The sequence below is a fragment of the Hyperoodon ampullatus genome, assembly GCF_949752795.1.
Source record: "Hyperoodon ampullatus genome assembly, chromosome: 7".
NCBI classification, from domain to species: domain Eukaryota; kingdom Metazoa; phylum Chordata; class Mammalia; order Artiodactyla; family Ziphiidae; genus Hyperoodon; species Hyperoodon ampullatus.
The window spans coordinates 60,403,415-60,422,176 of record NC_136920.1 but is presented as its reverse complement, the minus strand read 5'-3'; the positions used below and the strand labels follow the sequence as shown (position 1 = coordinate 60,422,176).

The following is an 18,762-nucleotide window of genomic DNA, read 5'->3' as shown; positions in this document are numbered from 1 at the left end:
CTGGCAAAGATCTCATTCAGATTCGACAGAGGAATCAAAAGCTTTACAGATAAGCAAAAGCTAAGAGAATTCAGCACCACCAAACCAGCTCTACAACAAATGCTAAAGGAACTTCTCTAAGTGGGAAACACAAGAGAAGAAAAGTACCTACAAAAACAAACCCAAGACAATTAAGAAAATGGTAATAGGAACATACATATCGATAATTACCTTAAATGTGAATGGATTAAATGCTCCAACCAAAAGACAAAGGCTCGCTGAATGAATACAAAAACAAGACCCATAAATATGCTGTGTACAAGAGACCCACTTCAGACCTAGGGACATATACAGACTGAAAGTTAGGGGAAGGAAAAAGGTATTCCATGCAAGTGGAAATCAAAAGAAAGCTGGAGTAGCAATACTCATATCAGATATAATAGACTTTAAGATAAAGACTAGGGCTTCCCTGGTGGTGCAGTGGTTGAGAGTCCGCCTGCCGATGCAGGGGACACGGGTTCGTGCCCCGCTCTGGGAAGATCCCACATGCCATGGAGCAGCTGGGCCCGTGAGCCATGGCCGCTGAGCCTGTGCGTCCGGAGCCTGTGCTCTGCAGCAGGAGAGGCCACAACAGTGAAAGGCCCGCATACCACAAAAAAATAAAATAAAATAAATTAATTAAAAAAATAATAAAATAAAGACTATTACAAGAGACAAGGAAGGACACTACATAATGATCAAGGGATCAATCCAAGAAGAAGATATAACAATTATAAATATATATGCACCCAACATAGGAGCACCTCAATACATAAGACAAATGCTAACAGCTATAAAAGAGGAAACTGACATAGGAGCACCTCAATGCATAAGACAAATGCTAACAGCTATAAAAGAGGAAATTGACAGTAACACAATAATAGTGGGGGACTTTAACACCTCACTTGCACCAATGGACAGATCATCCAAACAGAAAATTAATAGGGAAACACAAGCTTTAAATGACACAATAGACGAGATAGATTTAATTGATATTTATAGGACATTCCATCCAAAACCAGCAGATTACACTTTCTTCTCAAGTGCACAAGGAACATTCTCCAGGATAGATCATATCTTGGGTCACAAATCAAGCCTTGGTAAATTTAAGAAACTTGAAATCATATCAAGCATCTTTTCTGACCACAACACTATGAGATTAGAAATTACAGGGAGGGCTTCCCTGGTGGCGCAGTGGTTGAGAGTCCGCCTGCCGAGGCAGGGGACATGGGTTCGTGCCCCGGTCCGGGAAGATCCCACATGCCGCGGAGTGGCTGGGCCCGTGAGCCATGGCCACTGAGCCTGCGTGTCCGGAGCCTGTGCTCTGCAACGGGAGAGGCCACAACAGTGAGAGGCCCGCATACCGCAAAAAAAAAAAAAAAAAAAAAAAGAAATTACAGGGAAAAAAACGTAAAAAACACAAACACATGGAGGCTAAACAATATGTTACTAAATACCCAAGAGATCACTGAAGAAATCAAAGAGGAAATAAAAAAATACGTAGAGACAAATGACAAAAAAAAATTGACGATCCAAAACCTATGGGATTCAGCAAAAGCAGTTTTAAGAGGGAAGTTTATAGCAATACAATCCTATCTCAAGAAACAAGAAAAATCTCAAATAAACAATCTAACCTTACACCTAATGGAACTAGAGAAAGAAGAACAAACAAAACCCAAAGTTAGTAGAAGGAAAGAAATCATAAAGATCAGAGCAGAAATAAATGAAATAGAAACAAAGAAAACAACAGCAAAGATCAATAAAACTAAAAGCTGGTTCTTTGAGAAGATAAACAAAATTGATAAACCTTTAGCCAGACTCATCAAGAAAAAGAGGGAGAGGACTCAAACCAATAAAATTAGAAAAAGGAGAAGTTACAACGGACACCGCAGAAATACAAAGCATCATAAGAGACTACTACAAGCAACTTTATGCCAATAAAATGGACAACCTGGAAGAAATGGACAAATTCTTAGAAAGGTATAACCTTCCAAGACTGAACCAGGAAGAAATAGAAAATATGAACAGACCAATCACAAGTAATGAAATTGAAAATGATTAAAAATCTTCCAACAAACAAAAGTCCAGGACCAGATGGCTTCACAGGTGAATTCTATCAAACATTTAGAGAAGTGCTAACACCCATCCTTCTCAAACTCTTCCAAAAATTTGCAGAGGAAGGAACACTCCCAAACTCATTCTATGAGGCCACCATCACCCTGATACCAAAACCAGACAAACATACTACAAAAAAAGAAAATTACAGCCCAATATCACTGATGAATATAGATGCAAAAATCCTCAACAAAATACTAGCAAACAGAATCCAACAACACATTAAAAGGATCATACACCATGATCAAGTGGGATTTATCCCAGGGATGCAAGGATTCTTCAGTATATGCAAATCAATCAATGTGATACACCATATTAACAAATTGAAGAATAAAAACCATATGATCATCTCAATAGATGCAGAAAAAGCTTTTGACAAAATTCAACACCCATTTATGATAAAAACTCTCCAGAAAGTGGGCATAGAGGGAACCTACCTCAACATAATAAAGGCCATATATGACAAACACACAGCAAACATCATTCTCAATGGTGAAAAACTGAAAGCATTTCCTCTAAGATCAGGAACAAGACAAGGATGTCCACTCTCACCACTATTACTCAACACAGTTTTGGAATTCCTAGCCATGGCAGTCGGAGAAGAAAAAGAAATAAAAGGAATACAAATTGGAAAAGAAGTAAAACTGTCACTGTTTGCAGATGACATGATACTATACATAGAGAATCCTAAAGAATGCCACCAGAAAACTACTAGAGCTAATCAATGAATTTGGTGAAGTTGCAGGACACAAAATTAATGCACAGAAATCTCTTGCATTCCTATACACTAACAACGAAAGATCAGAAAGAGAAATTAAGGAAACAATCCCATTCACCATTGCAACAAAAAAATACCTAGGAATTAAAAAAAAAAAAAAAAGAATGGTTGCTGAGCAGCTGAGCACATCAATCCCCTCTCAACCACCCCTGCCCTGCCCCCAACTCAGCTGTCACTGCTGTTAGAATAAGACAAAGCTCCTTACTATAGACAGCCTCCAATGCCTTGCAAGACCTGCTTATTCTCTAAGCTCCTGGCACCGCCCTCTGAGCTGCAGTCCCATCAGCCTTTTTCAGTCCTTCACACTTGCTGTTGTTCCTCCTGCCACGGGGCCTCTATAAACAAAAGTTCCTTCTGCCAGGAAAGCTCTTTTTATCCTTCTTCACCTAGGTTAATTCTTCCTCTCCTTCACTTCGGACTCCAGCTTCCTCTGGGAAGCTTTCCCTGACCAGAGGAAATCTCTCAGCGGCACTCAGGATTCTCCATACCATTCCTTTGCAGCATTTGTCACAGCTGTAATTTCATATTTGCATGATTAACGTCTGACTAGGCTTTAAGCTTCATGAGGTGAGGTCTGTAAATTTTTGGCTTACCACTGATCCATCAGGGCCTAGCACAGTGCCAGCACACAGTAGGCACTATTTGTTGAATGAATAAATGACTGAACTAATTCACCATTTTTATTTTTTTCCTAGGGGATGTCAGTTCCTCCATTTACAGGTTTATTATGACTGTAAATAACTATTAACGTCTGCCTAACTCTTACCATTCACCAAACACTTTTACAATTCTCAATAAGTATTTGTTAACTGTTTACATGAACAGAGATGAACAACACAGCAATGGTCTCTCACCTCCAAAACTCACAGTACTGTGAGAGAGAGAGAGAGACAGAGACAGAAAGAGAGAGAGAGAGGAAGAAGGAAACAGATGACCCATCCCAAAAGAAGGTGATAAGTGCTATCACAGAGGAAGTAGTATACAAGTACCTGGAGGGCTAGGGAAGTCTTCCCCAAAGACGTGACACTGATGACCCAAAGGATGGGTAATTTTCTAGACCACAAGAGTTCACCTGCCTGGAACTCTCATGAGACCCTGGGAGGGTGGCCTGTGAAGTTATCTTACAGTCGAGGTCACTGAGGAAGTTAAGGGACTACCAGCTCAAGGTCATACAGCCAAGTAGCAGTGGGGCCAGCACTAGAGGCTCAATCCTAGGGCTGGGCTCCCCTTCAGGGGCATCCCTCCTTCCCCCAAGCCACCCCAGTAAGCCCTAGCTGTTCTCTGCTCCTGGGCTTGGCCAACCACCTGACTCTGCTGGGGTTCTCAGCAGCTGACTGGCTGTTTCCACAACTCACCTACTCTTGAAGTTCATAAAAAGCTGCTAACCCAATCTTCCCCAGTTGCTTTCCATCACCAGGGAGCAAGCAACCAGAGACTCAGTAAGTCCACACCTCAGAAAAGGTGCCAGGCCCTGGACCACTCTGCAAAATTTCTTGTTTGGTGAAGGCCCACTTGAGCACGCCCTGGTGTTTTAGTGTGTGATTTGGACCCTCCCCAAAGGGCTCAGTTTTTTCTGTAGAGCTTTAACCGTGAGAATTATATTTCAGAGTTCTCAGTGGGAAGCCCATTAACAAGATTTGGAAACTAAGATTCAAAAAGGGAGGGTCTATTACCTACTAAGGGTCATAGACACAGTTACTGTGACAGAAGTGGAACCCAGGTCTTGTTTTTTTAATTTAATAATCTTCACTTTAATGTCAATTATTTACATCAGAGAACCACTGAGAATTAATTTCTGACAGTATTATTTTAAATAAAAAATATCATCTTTAAAGTTACGTGACGATGTTAACAGATGAGGTTTGTAATATATTTTAAATACATACTGCTTGCTCTTCTCTCTAAAACCCAAGCCAGCTATTTAGTGACAAATTCAGTGGCAAACTTTAATAACTTCAGTCAAACTTTAGTAACTTTTCTATCAGCGACTGATTCTGTCTCCTGAATAATAATGAAATTAGTAATTCCAGGGTAATACAGCGACTAGAACGGTCTAGGTTTAAATCCTGTCTCTGCTGGCCTTCTTCCTGACTTGCTGTCCTTGTTTCCTTATCTATAAAGTGGAGGTAATGATATCTATCTCTTGGGATTGTTATAAGCATATACTTAAAGAGCTTAGAATTGTGCCTGGCACATTACAAGTATTCAATTACTGCTAGCTGTTTTTTTTTAAACATCTTTATTGGAGTATAATTGCTTTACAATGTTGTGTTAGTTTCTGCTGTATAACAAAGTGCATCAGCTATACGTATACATATATTCCCATATCCCCTCCCTCTCGCGTCTCCCTCCCACCCTCCCTATCCCACCCCTCTAGGTGGTCACAAAGCACCGAGCTGATTTCCCTGTGCTATGTGGCTGCTTCCCACTAGCTATCTATTTTATATTTGGTAGTGTATATATATATACCTGCCACTCTCTCACTTCATCCCAGCTTACCCTTCCCCCTCCCCGTGTCCTCAAGTCCATTCTCTACATCTGCGTCTTTATTCCTGTCCTGCCCCTAGGTTCTTCAGAACCTTTTTTTTTTTTTGTAGATTCCATATATATGTGTTAGCATATGGTATTTGTTTTTCTCTTTCTGACTTACTTCACTCTGTATGACAGACTCTAGGTCCATCCACCTCATTACAAATAACTCAATTTCGTTTCTTTTTATGGCTGAGTAATATTCCATTGTATATATGTGCCACATCTTTATCCATTCATCTGTCGATGGATACTTAGGTTGCTTCCATGTCCTGGCTACTGTAAATAGTGCTGCAATGAACATTGTGGTACATGACTCTTTTTGAATTACGGGAACCCAGGTCTTCTAATCCTAAAAACCTTGTATTCTTTCTGTAACATTATGCTGCCTTCCAACATCCTAGAATTCAAAAAAACCTGTGTGGGTTATACCCTAGCATTCAAAAAATGCTCTCAACAAGCATCAAATTACAAGAGTGATGCCAGTTAGGCCTTGACCTTTGGCCTAGGATAAAGCTTTTATTTCAACCTACTGCAAGCCACAAGAACATTTACATATTTACTGGTTAAGAGAGTCAGATGTTTTGGTTGCTCTGATGCCATCATTAATATCTTCCCATCAAGCCAAAATGATACAATAATCAATAGACAGACAGCCTCCCTGAGGCCCCGAGACAGCCAAACGTATTTACCAGCCAGGGTTTTTGTTAATTAGATAAAATCCCTGGATCAATATGCAGAACATTTACCTATACTGTAGCTAAGCACATTCTGGACACCTTAATCCTCGCACATGGACAGCAAGTGCCTCAAGCCCCAAGCTGGGGCATCTGGGGACAAGAACCAAACCAAGCCATCAATGCAGAATTAGAATAAATGTGTTTAGCCTTCAACAAAACCCAACCCTTTCTTCTTTCCTGTGTTGCAAATCAAACCAGACTTTTTCCCAAAGGTATCTAGTAAAAAACTTTTAACTGGTATGAAGTACTTTATTGTCTAAAACCATCAAACCAGAAATCAAAACAAGATGTCAAAACAATCTCTAAACTCATCATTGAGGCAGCATGCTGTATATAGCAGGAAGAGTCAGAAAGACCCACTCAACTGCCTAGTTGACCTCTCCACTTGAATATCTCACTGAAACATTAAACTCAGCCTGTTCAAAACTGAACTCATCTTTTTCTTCCAACCCAGTCCTCCTCCAGGATCTTCATCTCAGTGAATGGTAACAGCATCTCCATAGCTGATCAAGCCAGAAAACGGAAGTTCATTCTTAATACCTTCTTCTCCTTAATCAACCATATCCAATTCTATTCATTCATTCATTCATTCAAGATTCACATATTGAGTACCTACTACATACCAGGTACTGGCACTGTTCTACACATTACCAAGTCCTGTCTAGCTTACCTCCTCCATCTCTGCTACTGACATCTTACTTCAAGTCACCACCTGCCATCATCCTCTCTGGTCTGGACTACTTCAGTCACTTTCAACTGGTCTTCTGCATCCACCACAGCTCTATCAATCTATTCTCCACAGAGCAGCCAGAGTGATCTTTTAAAATTACAGATCTAGATCATGTCACCATGTATGTGTCTCTCTCTTTCTCTCACATACACACACCTTAAAATTCTTCAATGGCTGCCCACTGTTCTTAGTAAAAATAAAAATCATTAACTTGGCCAACAGATCCAGTGTGATATGGTCCTTGCTTAACTTTCCAACTTTATTTCACACCCTCTCCCACTTACTCTCTAGAGTCCAGTCATACTGGCCTTCTCTAATTCCTTCACATCTTTGCTTGACTCAGGGCCTTCTACCTACTGTCCTTCTAACACAATGTTCTAGTTTTCTCTTCATCCTTCAGAGTTCACTTCAATCTCACTCAGATGCTCTGCCTTACTGACAACATACCCCCACCCCTAACCCCTGCTATACTCAAGGTTAGATTCCCAAGTGTCTTGTACTTCACTTTTTAAAGAGTTTTATTAAGATATAATTCACAGGACTTCCCTGGCAGTCCAGTGGTTAGGATTCCGTGCTTCCACTGCAGGGGGCACAGGTTCAATCCCTGGTCGGGGATCTAAGATCCCACATGCCGTGCGGCACAGCCAAAAAATAAATTAAATAAATATTTAAAAAACTCTCCTCTAGGGCTTCCCTGGTGGCACAGTGGTTGAGAGTCCGCCTGCCGATGCAGGGGACACGGGTTCATGCCCCAGTCCGGGAGGATCCCACACGCTGCGGAGCACCTGGGCCCGTGAGCCATGGCCGCTGAGCCTGTGCGTCTGGAGCCTGTGCTCCGCAACGGGAGAGGCCACAACAGTGAAAGGCCTGCGTACCGCAAAAAACAAAACAAAACAAAACAACAACAACAAAAACCTCTCTTCTAAAAAAAAAAAGGAGAAATAAAAAAGATATAATTCACATACCATAAAATCCATCCATTAAAAGTACACAACTCGGGCTTCCCTGGTGGCGCAGTGGTTGAGAGTCCGCCTGCCGATGCAGGGGACACGGGTTCGTGCCCCGGTCCAGGAAGATCCCACATGCCGTGGAGCGGCTGGGCCCGTGGGCCGTGGCCGCTGAGCCTGCGCGTCCGGAGCCTGTGCTCCGCAACGGGAGAGGCCACAACAGTGAGAGGCCCGCGTATCGCAAAAAAAAAAAAAAAAAAAAAAAAAAAAAAAAAAAAAAAAAAAGTACACAACTCAATTGTTCTTAGTAGATTCAGAGTTGTGTGATTTTGACTACTAACCTCAGAACATTTTCATTAGCCCAGAAAGAAACTCTGGACCCATTAGCAGTCACCCCCTATGCCCTCCCAACCCCAGCTTCTCCAGCCTTTGGCAATCACCAATCTACTTTGTCTCTATGGATTTGTCTGTTCTGGACATTTTATGTAAATTGAATCATATAATATGTGGTCTTTTGTGTCTGGCTTCTTTCACTTAGCATAATGCTTCCAAGGTTCATTCATGTTGTAGCATATACCTAGCAGTACTTCATTTCTCTGTACTGATAAATAATATTCCACTGTATGGCTATACCATATTTTTATTTATCCATTGATCAGTTAATAGACTTTGGAGTTGTTTCCCTCTTTAGGCTACTATGAATAATGCTGCTGTGAACGTTCATGTACAAGTACATTAATATACATGTTTTCATTTCTCTGCAGTACATACCTAGGAGTAGACTTGCTGGATCATAAGGTAACTCTGTCTTTAATATTTTGAAGAATTGCCAACTGTTTTCCAAAGCAGTTACACCATTTCACATTCCCACCAGTAGTATATGAGGATTCCAATTTCTCCACATTCTTACCAACACTTGCTATTATGCCTTTCTGATTACAGCCATCCTAATGGGTGAGAAGCAGTATCTCATTGTGGCTTTGATTAGCATCACCCTAATGCTAATGATGTTTGGCATCTTTTCACACGCTTATTGGTCATTTGAAAATCTCTTTCAGAAAAATGTCTATTCAGATCCTTTGTCCATTTTTAAATTGGGTTAACTTTTTTATTGTTGAGTTGTAAGAGTTCTTTACATATTCTGGATGCAAATCTCATATAATTTGCAAATATTTTCTCCTTTTCTGTAGGAGAGTCTTTTCACCTTCTTGAAAGTGTCCTTTGAACACAAATGTTTTTAATTTCCATGAAGTCCAATTTATCTAACTTTTTCTTTGGTTTCCTATGCTTTTGGTGCCATATCTAAGAAGGCTTTGCCTAGCCCACAGTCACAAAGATTTAATTCTATGTTTTCTTCTAAGAGTTTTAAAGTTTTAGCTCTTACATTTAGGTCTATGATCCATTTTGAGTTAATTTTTGTGTATAGGTGAGGTAGGGCTCCAACTGCATTTTTTTGCATGTGGATATCTAGTTGTTCCAGAACCATTTGTTGAAGAGACAAACTGTTCATCACTTTGAAGTACATAATTATAATTGCATAATTAGTCACCTGGCTCCCAGTTAGACTGTAAGTACCAAGAGGGCAGAAACTGTGCCAATCTTGTTCACCACTGTACCTCCAGCACTCAGTCCAACTTCTAGCTCCTAATAAGCCCTCATATATATTGGTTGAACTAAGTAATAATTCTATTATTAATAATGAACACTCAACAACTCTGTAAGTTATAGGTATTATCATTTCCATGTTACTTAGTCTTATAGAAGTTAGGCAACTTGTGCCTTGTTTTGCTGGTTCTCAATTTTTGACTTAATGTGCTCCCTCTTCACCTGAGAAGAGGGTCAATGAGCTCCTCCAGAGCAAGGACTGCTTCCCCTTTCTAATTTTGTTGCCACCAACACAAATTCAGCTCAGGGCTAGGCACAGCGGACAGGCTGGACAGATGAGTGACTGAGGGACAAATGGACAATGCCCTCCATGACCAGGGCCCTTCCTATCTCCAGTCTCTCCTGGCCTCAGGCTGTGATCCAGCAACACCAAACAGTATATAATTTCCCCTCCTCACCACACACTCTAGGCTGTTTCTTGCCTCAGTGCTATCACTTACACTGTTCCCTTTGCCTGGAACGCCTTCTCCTTTTATTTGCTAAGCCCTCCTGATATTTTAAGACTCTAATCTTTTTCACTAGGAAATGTCCGAGAGGTGTCATTTCCTCTAGGACATTTTCTCTGGTCCCCCAGGTTGATTAGTGGCACATCCTGGCCTCCTGTCTCAGCACCGATCACACTGTGTTACCACAGTCTTCCCCAGACTCCTTCACTGAGGGCAGGAATCATGAGTGGTCAGATGTCCCCTGTGCCAAGTATACAACCCAGCATATGACAGGTGCTCAGTAAAATTTTGTGAAATGAACAAATGAATCCTGGAGAGAAAGGGTAAGCAGTCTGCAGTCCAAGATTGACACCATCAGACTTCCTTCTTTTAAAAAGCACTTGGGCGGATGGAAACAACTGAGTTAAGCACTCAGCAGAGGGCTTCCCTGGTGACACAGTGGTTAAGAATCTGCCTGCCAATGCAGGGGACACGGGTTCAAGCCCTGGTCCGGGAAGATCCCACATGCCGCAGAGCAACTAAGCCTGTGCGCCACAACTACTGAGCCTGTGTTTTAGAGCCCGCGAGCCACAACTACTGAAGCCCGCGCGTCTACAGCCTGTGCTCCGCAATAAGAGAAGCCACCGCAATGAGAAGCCCGCGCACTGCAACAAAGAGTAGCCCCCGCTCGCCACAACCAGAGAAAAGCCTGCGCGCAGCAACAAAGACCCAACGCAGCCAAAAATAAAATAAATGAATTTAAAAAAAAAACAACAAAAAAAGCACTCAGCAAAGGCCCAGCTCTCTGCCGGGAGAAGGGAAGTGGGTAGGGGTATAGTCTTTCACCCAAGTTTGTTCGAAAGGAAATGTGATCTCCACTGGGAGAACAGGAGGCCTCACTTCTGCCAGCCCCGACAGCTCCTCACATGGCTCAGCCCGAGGTTGGACAGATGTCCTTCAGACTGCCCTGTGCCCTAGGTTTCGGGTGAGTGGATCCTGAGTCCAGAAGCCAGGCTTGGGTTTGGGCTGAGCCCAGAAGCAGGGCCACCTGCTCATGCTGCTGACAGGTGGGACAGGGGCCTCAGGACTGGGCTTCCACTCCTGAAGAGCCAGACCTGAACTTGCTAAAAAGGTTTAAGTGCCTTGGGGGAGGAAGGAAACAGTTGCCACACAGGGAGAAAGGAGGAGAGGACAACGGGAAGAAAAAGGGACCCAGCCTTCCTCTGATATAGCCAATGGGAGTATGGAAATAAGACTCTGGATTGCCTATTTCAGGTTTGCTGAAAAGTCAGTAAAAAGCAGCTTTCCCCAACTTTCACTGTGCTGGAGAAGAGGATAAGACATGTGGGAAACCAGACCTTGTCCCTGCCCTGGGGAGGCATACAATCCAGGGGTTTAAGGTGAAGTCTAGCCCAAACCTTATTAAAATAAAAAAGAGTGTGGCGAGTGGCAGAACCTTCCCTGCCCCTTTAGCCACACAGGCCCATACCACAAACGGTTAGCCAGCTCTACATAAAACAGGTCAACAGTGCCCATACTTCAGGTGGCTGTCCAGAGCTGTTGGCTTGCTGCGTGAGGATTCCTCATCTGTTCCTGATTTGGGCAGCATGGGAACCACACTGGTTTTCTTGTTCATGGGCTGAGGGCCTCCTCAGTCCTGATGTTCAGCTCTGCTTCTCCCACCTGACCTCCAACCTCTCTTCTAGCAAAGGATTCCTCTCCTGCCATAGCTAACATGGCTCTTCCTAGATGACCCACGTACCCTCCCAGACCAGCAGGCAGGTGTGGGGCAACGGGCAGATCACACTCAGCTGGGAGGAGTCAAGGAAGTCTTCACAAAGGCTGTAGGACTTGAGCTGACGCTGGGAGGCTTTAAGCAGAGGGTAATGAGCACCGTGTACAGAGAGCCATCTGTGTGGAGGGCCCACACCTAGAACCTAGGAACTGCAGATTCCAGAGTATCCTTAAAGAGGATGATGAAATTTCCCGCCTCTGAGCAGAAGAGCTTCAGATTGCTGCCCTTCACTATCCAGAGCTCTCCCAAGGCTCTGGGGCCAGCAGAAGGTAGGGGGCCATCAAGGCAGACACACACAGCATAGAATCCAGAGAGGGCAAGGAGGAAAGGAGGGTAGAGGACAATATTATTACCAGGTCTGAGTTTTATTCCAAATACTGATTTAACCACATATCATACACATGGTGACCCAACCACGTATAAACTATAGTAAATATTTTTTAAAAATTGAGAATGGAATTCTATCCTGGTATCGGCAGGTCTGTTGGGCAGAACTAAAGGCCAGGACACACAGAGGAAGAAATTAGGGGTAGCGTTAAGCATCTGTGCAGAGTCTAGGGTGTAAAAAGGCTAAACAAGGACCTGCAGTAGGAATTCAAGAAAGCTTCCTTCTAGCAAGGGTTGTCGGGCTCTCCCCACCCCTACCTGTAGGTCTAGCTCTCTGAGTGGGAAGAACTGTGATTGGTAGGTTACATGTTTGTTTCCTTGAGACCAGGTGGTGGTGGAGGGGGGAGACTGTCAGTTCTGAGGGACAGGGTCTGTGCCTTGCTCATCTCTGACCCCCTCACGAGGGGTGAAGGGAGATTCTGGTTGAGTCATCATGACCAAGAGAGACAGGACAAGAGGAGGCAGGAGAAAGGCAGGTTAGAGACTGGTGACACACAGGAAAGTCCCTACAGACCCGATCCACACAGGCAAGGATGAATGCTCTGAATCACACACACAAAATAAATTCAATCACTTCCTGTAATTTTGGGGCAGGGGTTTACCTGCTAATGAGAAAAATGTGTATTTGAAAGAGCTAAATCAATCAACCCTTGGGGGCTCAATGGAACAGGGTAAACTCAGCCTCCCCTAGGTGACGGAAAGGTGGATTCACAGCACTGCTGCTCTGTAAATGCACTGCCTATACTGGCTCGCCAGACGAAAGCAGCAGCTTGGCAGCAGTTACCTCAGCAGTCATCAACAGGTGATTAAAGGGTCAGCAAAGGCCTTAAAGGATGGGGCACAGCCACCTTCCGCCCCCTCATGCCATCGTACTGCAGCAGAAGGAAATGAGGCTCATCTGTTTCTGGCCACGCAATGCCTGGAGTTATGAATGGCTCTTATAACAACAAGCTGACATCTGTGCTTGGTTTTAAAGATGCATCATCACATGTTTATTAAACTATTGCTCCATAATATTTATTTGGCTATGAAGCAACTCCCAGCCCATACTTCCAAAAGTGGTTTATTAAAAACTAAGCCTTGAACATTAATACTCAAAAGCACCCTTGAGAATCAATAATAATGCTGCAGATAAAATGCAAGGGAATCAAAGCAGTAAGTCTTGATGGGGGCTGTGACTGCCTTTCAACACTTTCTTGTATGTTCAGGCAACTGGAGTGAGGGAGAGCACCAACGGGTGTGCAGCGCTGGGTGCAGTGACAGCCTCTCCAAACACCTGACTTCCTGTTTAAAATGTGGACATAGTGGCAGGGAAGGAAGGGTGTCCTATGGCCACCTAGCTCTATACAAAAGGCAAAAAAATGGCCAAAGTTAGGCCTAATGCGGGCCACTAGTTTCACCAAGAATGAAGCCTCTGCCCCTGAGTAACAGCCCCATACTAATGCCCTATGTCTGAGCATCCGTCCAGGACACAGACTCTGCCCTGCCCTGGGCACCAGGCGAAGGCCCGAGTCAAGTCCTGTCCCTGAGCAAGAACAAGTCTCAGATCTAACTGACCTGTGGTCACTAGGGGAACATCTGAGCCAGGGAGGCTAGAAATGCAGTCAGTCCCTGGGCAGGAGCCCAGCATGTGCACCTAGCCCTGCAGGCAGGCTGCTCTGGCAGAAAGGTCTCTTCCAGCTCCCTCTCAAATCTCCAAGCCTCTCCACTGGTGCCCACCTGCACACCATCCAGGCAACAAGCAATTACAAGTGACCGATCCCACAGAGAAGCAAGAACAAACTGGAAGATTCACTGAAGAACCTACAGGATGTAGAGGAACTCCAAACCACACCCTTCAAAGAACAAAACAGCCAAAGGATCCGGGGATGTTTGGGGCCAGAAAAAAGACACAGGGACTGATTCTCTACCTTGAAATATCTAAGGGTTGACCTGGGCCAAAGGAGCCCAAGTGACTCGGTGACTACAAGGAAGACACAGGGCTCAGTTCCCAGCTCACTGTGAGGATTTCCTCCAAGGCAGAGCCACTACCAGAGCAAGGGGCCCATCCCGCTCAGCCCTCCTGCGCAGGAGAGCAAGGCCTGGGGTATGACACTCACCTGTTGACTTCTTGGACATTGTTGGCTCGAACAGCTTCCACCAGGGCTGCATCTGAAGAGAGAGGGGGCACTGGTCAAATCCCTGGCCAGGACCTACCCCTCAGGGCTGCTTGGAGGGCCCAGTAAGACAGTGGAAATGGAGGCACTTCAGAAACATGGGCTTTAGCAAGTGAAAGAACGCCAAGATATACAAAGAGAAAGCTAGTCATCCCCTGCCTACGTGGTGGCCTCTGTTAACAACTTGTCTTCCACATCTTTCTATTAGAGCCCAAACGCTTAACTCTCATCACAAAGGTGATCCAAATAACGTGTTAGTACCACGTGTGGCCTACAGTAAACACTCAGTGTGTGAACTCCTTCACTCTTCATTAGCTATAAAGCTCTGCAGGTTTATGTGATTATCACTGTTGTTATTAATCATCCCCCTACCTTGCCCCACTTTCTCCCCCCACTTCAGTTTCAAAGCCTAGTTTTGAATCTTGATGTCACAGGTCACAAGTCCAGCAAGAGGGACAGGATAGGGAGGAGCAGGCAGGGATGTGGGCCCCTCTGAGAGTGGAGACAGCCTCGACCAGGAGGCCAGGCTCCAATACACTCTGCCCGCTATTCACCATGTGCTATGGCAGCCCCTCTCCCTCTCAACCCCAGCTTCCCTGACTATAAAGCAGAGACAGTAATCCCTGCCCTGACGGCCTCACAAGGATGCTAAAGAAATGAAATAATGGCTGAAAAATCTGCAAACACCCAAGTGCCACGCCCAACAAAGGGAGATCCAAAGCAGAGGGTTCCAATCAATCCTTTAGGAATCACCAGGCCTAGCAGAAAGGCAATGTTAAGTCTGGCCTGGCCTGGGCAGCCTGTAGGCTGCTGGCACCACCTTGTGGCCATAAGGAAAAGCTGCCTGGCTCGAAAAAACTCAAAAGTCAGCAGAGGCACAATTCTTTCCTGGGCTGGTGCAATACTTTGAGCCCAGCTGGTCCTGAGCTCCACTGATGGGCACTGGACAGACTCATACCCATCCCTGTCTCAAGGAGCTCTCAGTCCAACCAAGAGAGTCACCCAGTAAAACATGAGAGGAAGCACTGGAGCAGGGTGGAAGGAGCAGACTCGGGCTCCAGTCCTAACTCTGTCACTTACTTTCTGTATGAGCTGGCTAACTTACATAACCTCCTGAGCCTCAGTTTCCTCATGTGTACAATATCCACCTTATCATGCATATGCAAACCAGTTTTTGTGGTTCAGACCTATGCATATGCCTCCACCTCACCTCCTGGCCTAGACTGCAGGGCCAGGTCTTCCTTGGTTACCTTCCCCAGTTACCTTCTCCCAACACACACCCAGGCATGCTTGGACAGCCCCTAGCTAGAAGGGAAAAAAGCCTTCCTCAGATATTGCTGTATCCACTCTCCCCTCAGTCTTCAAAAGGAAGTGGCCTCTGCAAGGTCACAGAGGGAGTGAGGAATGAGCTGAGATTAGAACTAGGGCCTCCTGGCTCCTAAAGGGCAGTAATGACTGTGCTGCACTGAGGGTCTCAGCTTACAACTCAAAGTAAGGAGACAGGGTAACTGGCAGGTCAGAAAGGTTGAACTGGTCATGGTTTTGGTCATTATCTATTTTGGTGAACAGACCCTAGTCTCTTTGCTGGGGTTCACATGCCACAAAGTCCAATCTGGAGCCCCCCAAAAGCTCTAAGGCAAGACCTTGGACACCTTCCCCCAATCCTTCTAAACATACTGGCCTCGGAACATTCCCTGCTCATCAACTTTCCATTGCCTACAGGAGAATTCCAACCTTTCCAAACCCTCGTGCCTGATATCCAGACCCCACTCCATCTGCTCCCACCTCATTCCAAAGACCCCCTGTCCTCCAACCAGGCTGGACACTCTGCTAGCCTCTATACATGCCACGCTGACCTGCGACTACTTTATCTTTGTTCCCGGAAACCTCTGCGTAGAATACAAACCATCTCAAGGTACATTTACTAAGTACCTACACTAAATACCAGAGACTATGGTGGACAAACAACGTGAAAGTATTAGGGAAAGGAGCTGGCATCAACCTGAAAATATCAAGATGCACTTGCTGCTCTCATGGAGCTCACAATATTCACTCTCCTTTTCATCTTTGCCTTATCCTTCGGAACTCAAGTTCAAATTCCCCATCCTCCAGGAAGGTCTCCAATCATTCAGGAAGGCTTTCCTGACCCTGCTGGACTTCTGATCCCCCAACAACACACTGTCAGACCATTCACCAGACCCACAGGTCTAACTGCCTGCACTGTCCCCTTAACTGGCATTGTGTTAAGTTAGGAGTTCTACATCGAGCTCCAAAGTAGGCACACACAGAGTATAAAAATATTGGAAGTAATAGAATCATAGCATGCCCAAGCTAGAAGAGCCCTTAGGGTTTCTATTTCAACACCCTCATTTTGTAGATGAGAAAACAGAGGACCATGAGGAGGAGCAAAACTCCAAAGTCACAATGGGAGTTAGAGGCAGAACCAAAACAAGATCCCAGGTGTCCTTACTCCCCATCCAAGGCCCTTCCTTTATAGTTGGTCACATCTGTTGAATAAACAAATGAATGTCAAGGGAGTCCCTCCTCTTGGTCCAAAATCTCAGAGCTTGGGATGCATGGAATCTAGGAACACCATGCCTTAGTCTTCTCCCTTGAGGAAAAGCTGAGAACCTGAGTAGCTGGACTCACGTAGGCCAGAAGTCTAGCTCTCTGCCTGCTCTCCCAGTCCCTGTTCGGCTCCATGCACCCAGGGGAGATGCCAACCTGGGTCAGCCAGCCCCCATGGTTGCTCTGGGGCTCTATAGAGCCACTTCCTTGTCTTCCTTCTCCTGCCAACTGCCCCACATAGCAAGATCACCTCACGCCTGAGACCAGGCACAGCAAAACCTTAGGAGTCTCCCTGATGGATACACTCACACTGCTGAACTCCAAGAGGAGTCAAAATAACAGCACTGTAAGAGTACTGAGAAGTCATCCTTCACTGTATAAGTGGGGAAACTGAAGCTAGAGAGGAACAAGGGGCGAGCAGGGCCAAAGCTGGCATTGAAACCAAGTCTCCTCTTCCTTTCTTAGGCCACCTTAGGGAGGGCAACTTCTCTAAACCATCTAATGGTTGCCCTTAAAACACGCGCGGTTCCTTGGAGACCTCTTAAAAGAGGAATTGAACCAGGTGATACGGTAGAGAAAATGCTCCCATTGTACAGATGGACAAAGTGATGGTCAAAGAAGGGAGGCTGACCTGTAATAACTGTATTATTATACAATAATAGTTGTACAATTTGGGAAATTATACAACTCAGAGACACTGAACTCTTCGGCCTGCTGTATGACCTAATAATGTCTAGGTCCTACAAGGACTGAGGCTCCGGTGGTCTAAATCTATAATGCACCTCCCACCCTCCAAAGATATGGAGTCAGGACACTCCTCCCGCCTCTCACTTCCACAAACCCATACTGTCCGGATAATCACCCTTGTTGGACGGGCTCTTGCTGTAACAGTGTACCACCAGCACCGTCGCCAGCGCCCACACGCCCATTCCGGCCCTGTTGAGGACCCCGTTCCAGCTGTCCTGTCCAGGCAGAGTGTCTTCGGGGCTAGGAAGGCGTCCCCACGTGGCGGCTGCGAGGCAGGGGGTCTCGGTACCTCCTCTCTGGCGCCCCCCAGTGGCTGCCTCTCCTCTGGTGAGTAAGGCCTGCGATGTTCCAGGGCGCCCCCCGATGGCTGCCCTCAGCCACTGAGGCTCCTCGCGTCCCCCGGTGGTCACACTCCGGTCGGTGGCACTCCCACGGCTCCGGAGCGATGGGGACCTAAGCAGCTGGAGGAGCAGCCGCGGCGCCGGCACCGTTCTCCTCAACACCAGGGACCCCAGCATCGTAACAGCGGCTTCGATAAACCCCCTGGTGCCGGCCCCTGTGCTGTCCACGTCCAACATGGCTGCCGCGGCGCGTTCGAAGACGCCGCGTAGTGGAATTACGCACTACTTCACGGGAGTGGTAGTCCACAGCCCTAGATATTGACGCAGCGGAGGAAAAAATAAACTACACTTCCCAGAAGGCTGTGGAACTTGCGCCAGAATGACTGCCGACTTACGGGAGCCCGAGGCATGTTGGGAAATGGAGATAGGGCGGGGAGGCGTGGCAAGAAGGGAAACAACCAAGTAGGGGCGCGGCGATCAAGAGTTAAGGTTGGAATTCCAGAGCGGTTTTCCAAGTTTAGTTAAAACGTGCGACGCAATTTCTAACTATTGTAAATTAAACAGGAATCTTCAGCGAAGGCCAGTTATGAAACTTATGTTTATTTCTTTTAGCCTACATCTCTTTTCAGCCTGGGACTGCTTTTCAAAAAGATAACTAGGTAACTGGTGTACCTGAAATAGGAATTCCTTTTCTTTTCCTACACAGACTTCCTTTCGTTTGAAAAGCTGACGCCTAATCTTGCTTTCTTGCTTGTCTTATTTTCAAAGGGCTTTCACATGGGCTATCTCATCTCATCCTCATGGTAGGTGCATGTGGGAAC

The 18,762-nt window shown here is 45.4% G+C and overlaps 1 protein-coding gene across 4 annotated transcripts in view; it reads right to left on the bottom strand.

Moving 5' to 3' along the window:
- CLPB (ClpB family mitochondrial disaggregase) overlaps window positions 1-18,133 on the bottom strand; it is a gene marked incomplete at both ends in the record, with an annotated part of 164,371 nt that extends 146,238 nt beyond the window's left edge. For 2 of the 4 annotated variants that reach the window (XM_079708848.1, XM_079708850.1), the window contains 2 exons: window positions 14,229-14,280; window positions 17,716-18,118. In XM_079708848.1, the coding sequence (XP_079564974.1) occupies window positions 14,229-14,280; window positions 17,716-18,118 (455 nt within the window). Of the gene's footprint in view, window positions 1-14,228; window positions 14,281-17,715 lie in introns of all 4 variants that reach the window. The other 2 variants (XM_079708849.1, XM_079708851.1) reach the window with 2 other exon arrangements.
- Window positions 18,134-18,762: the final 629 nt, after the last annotated feature.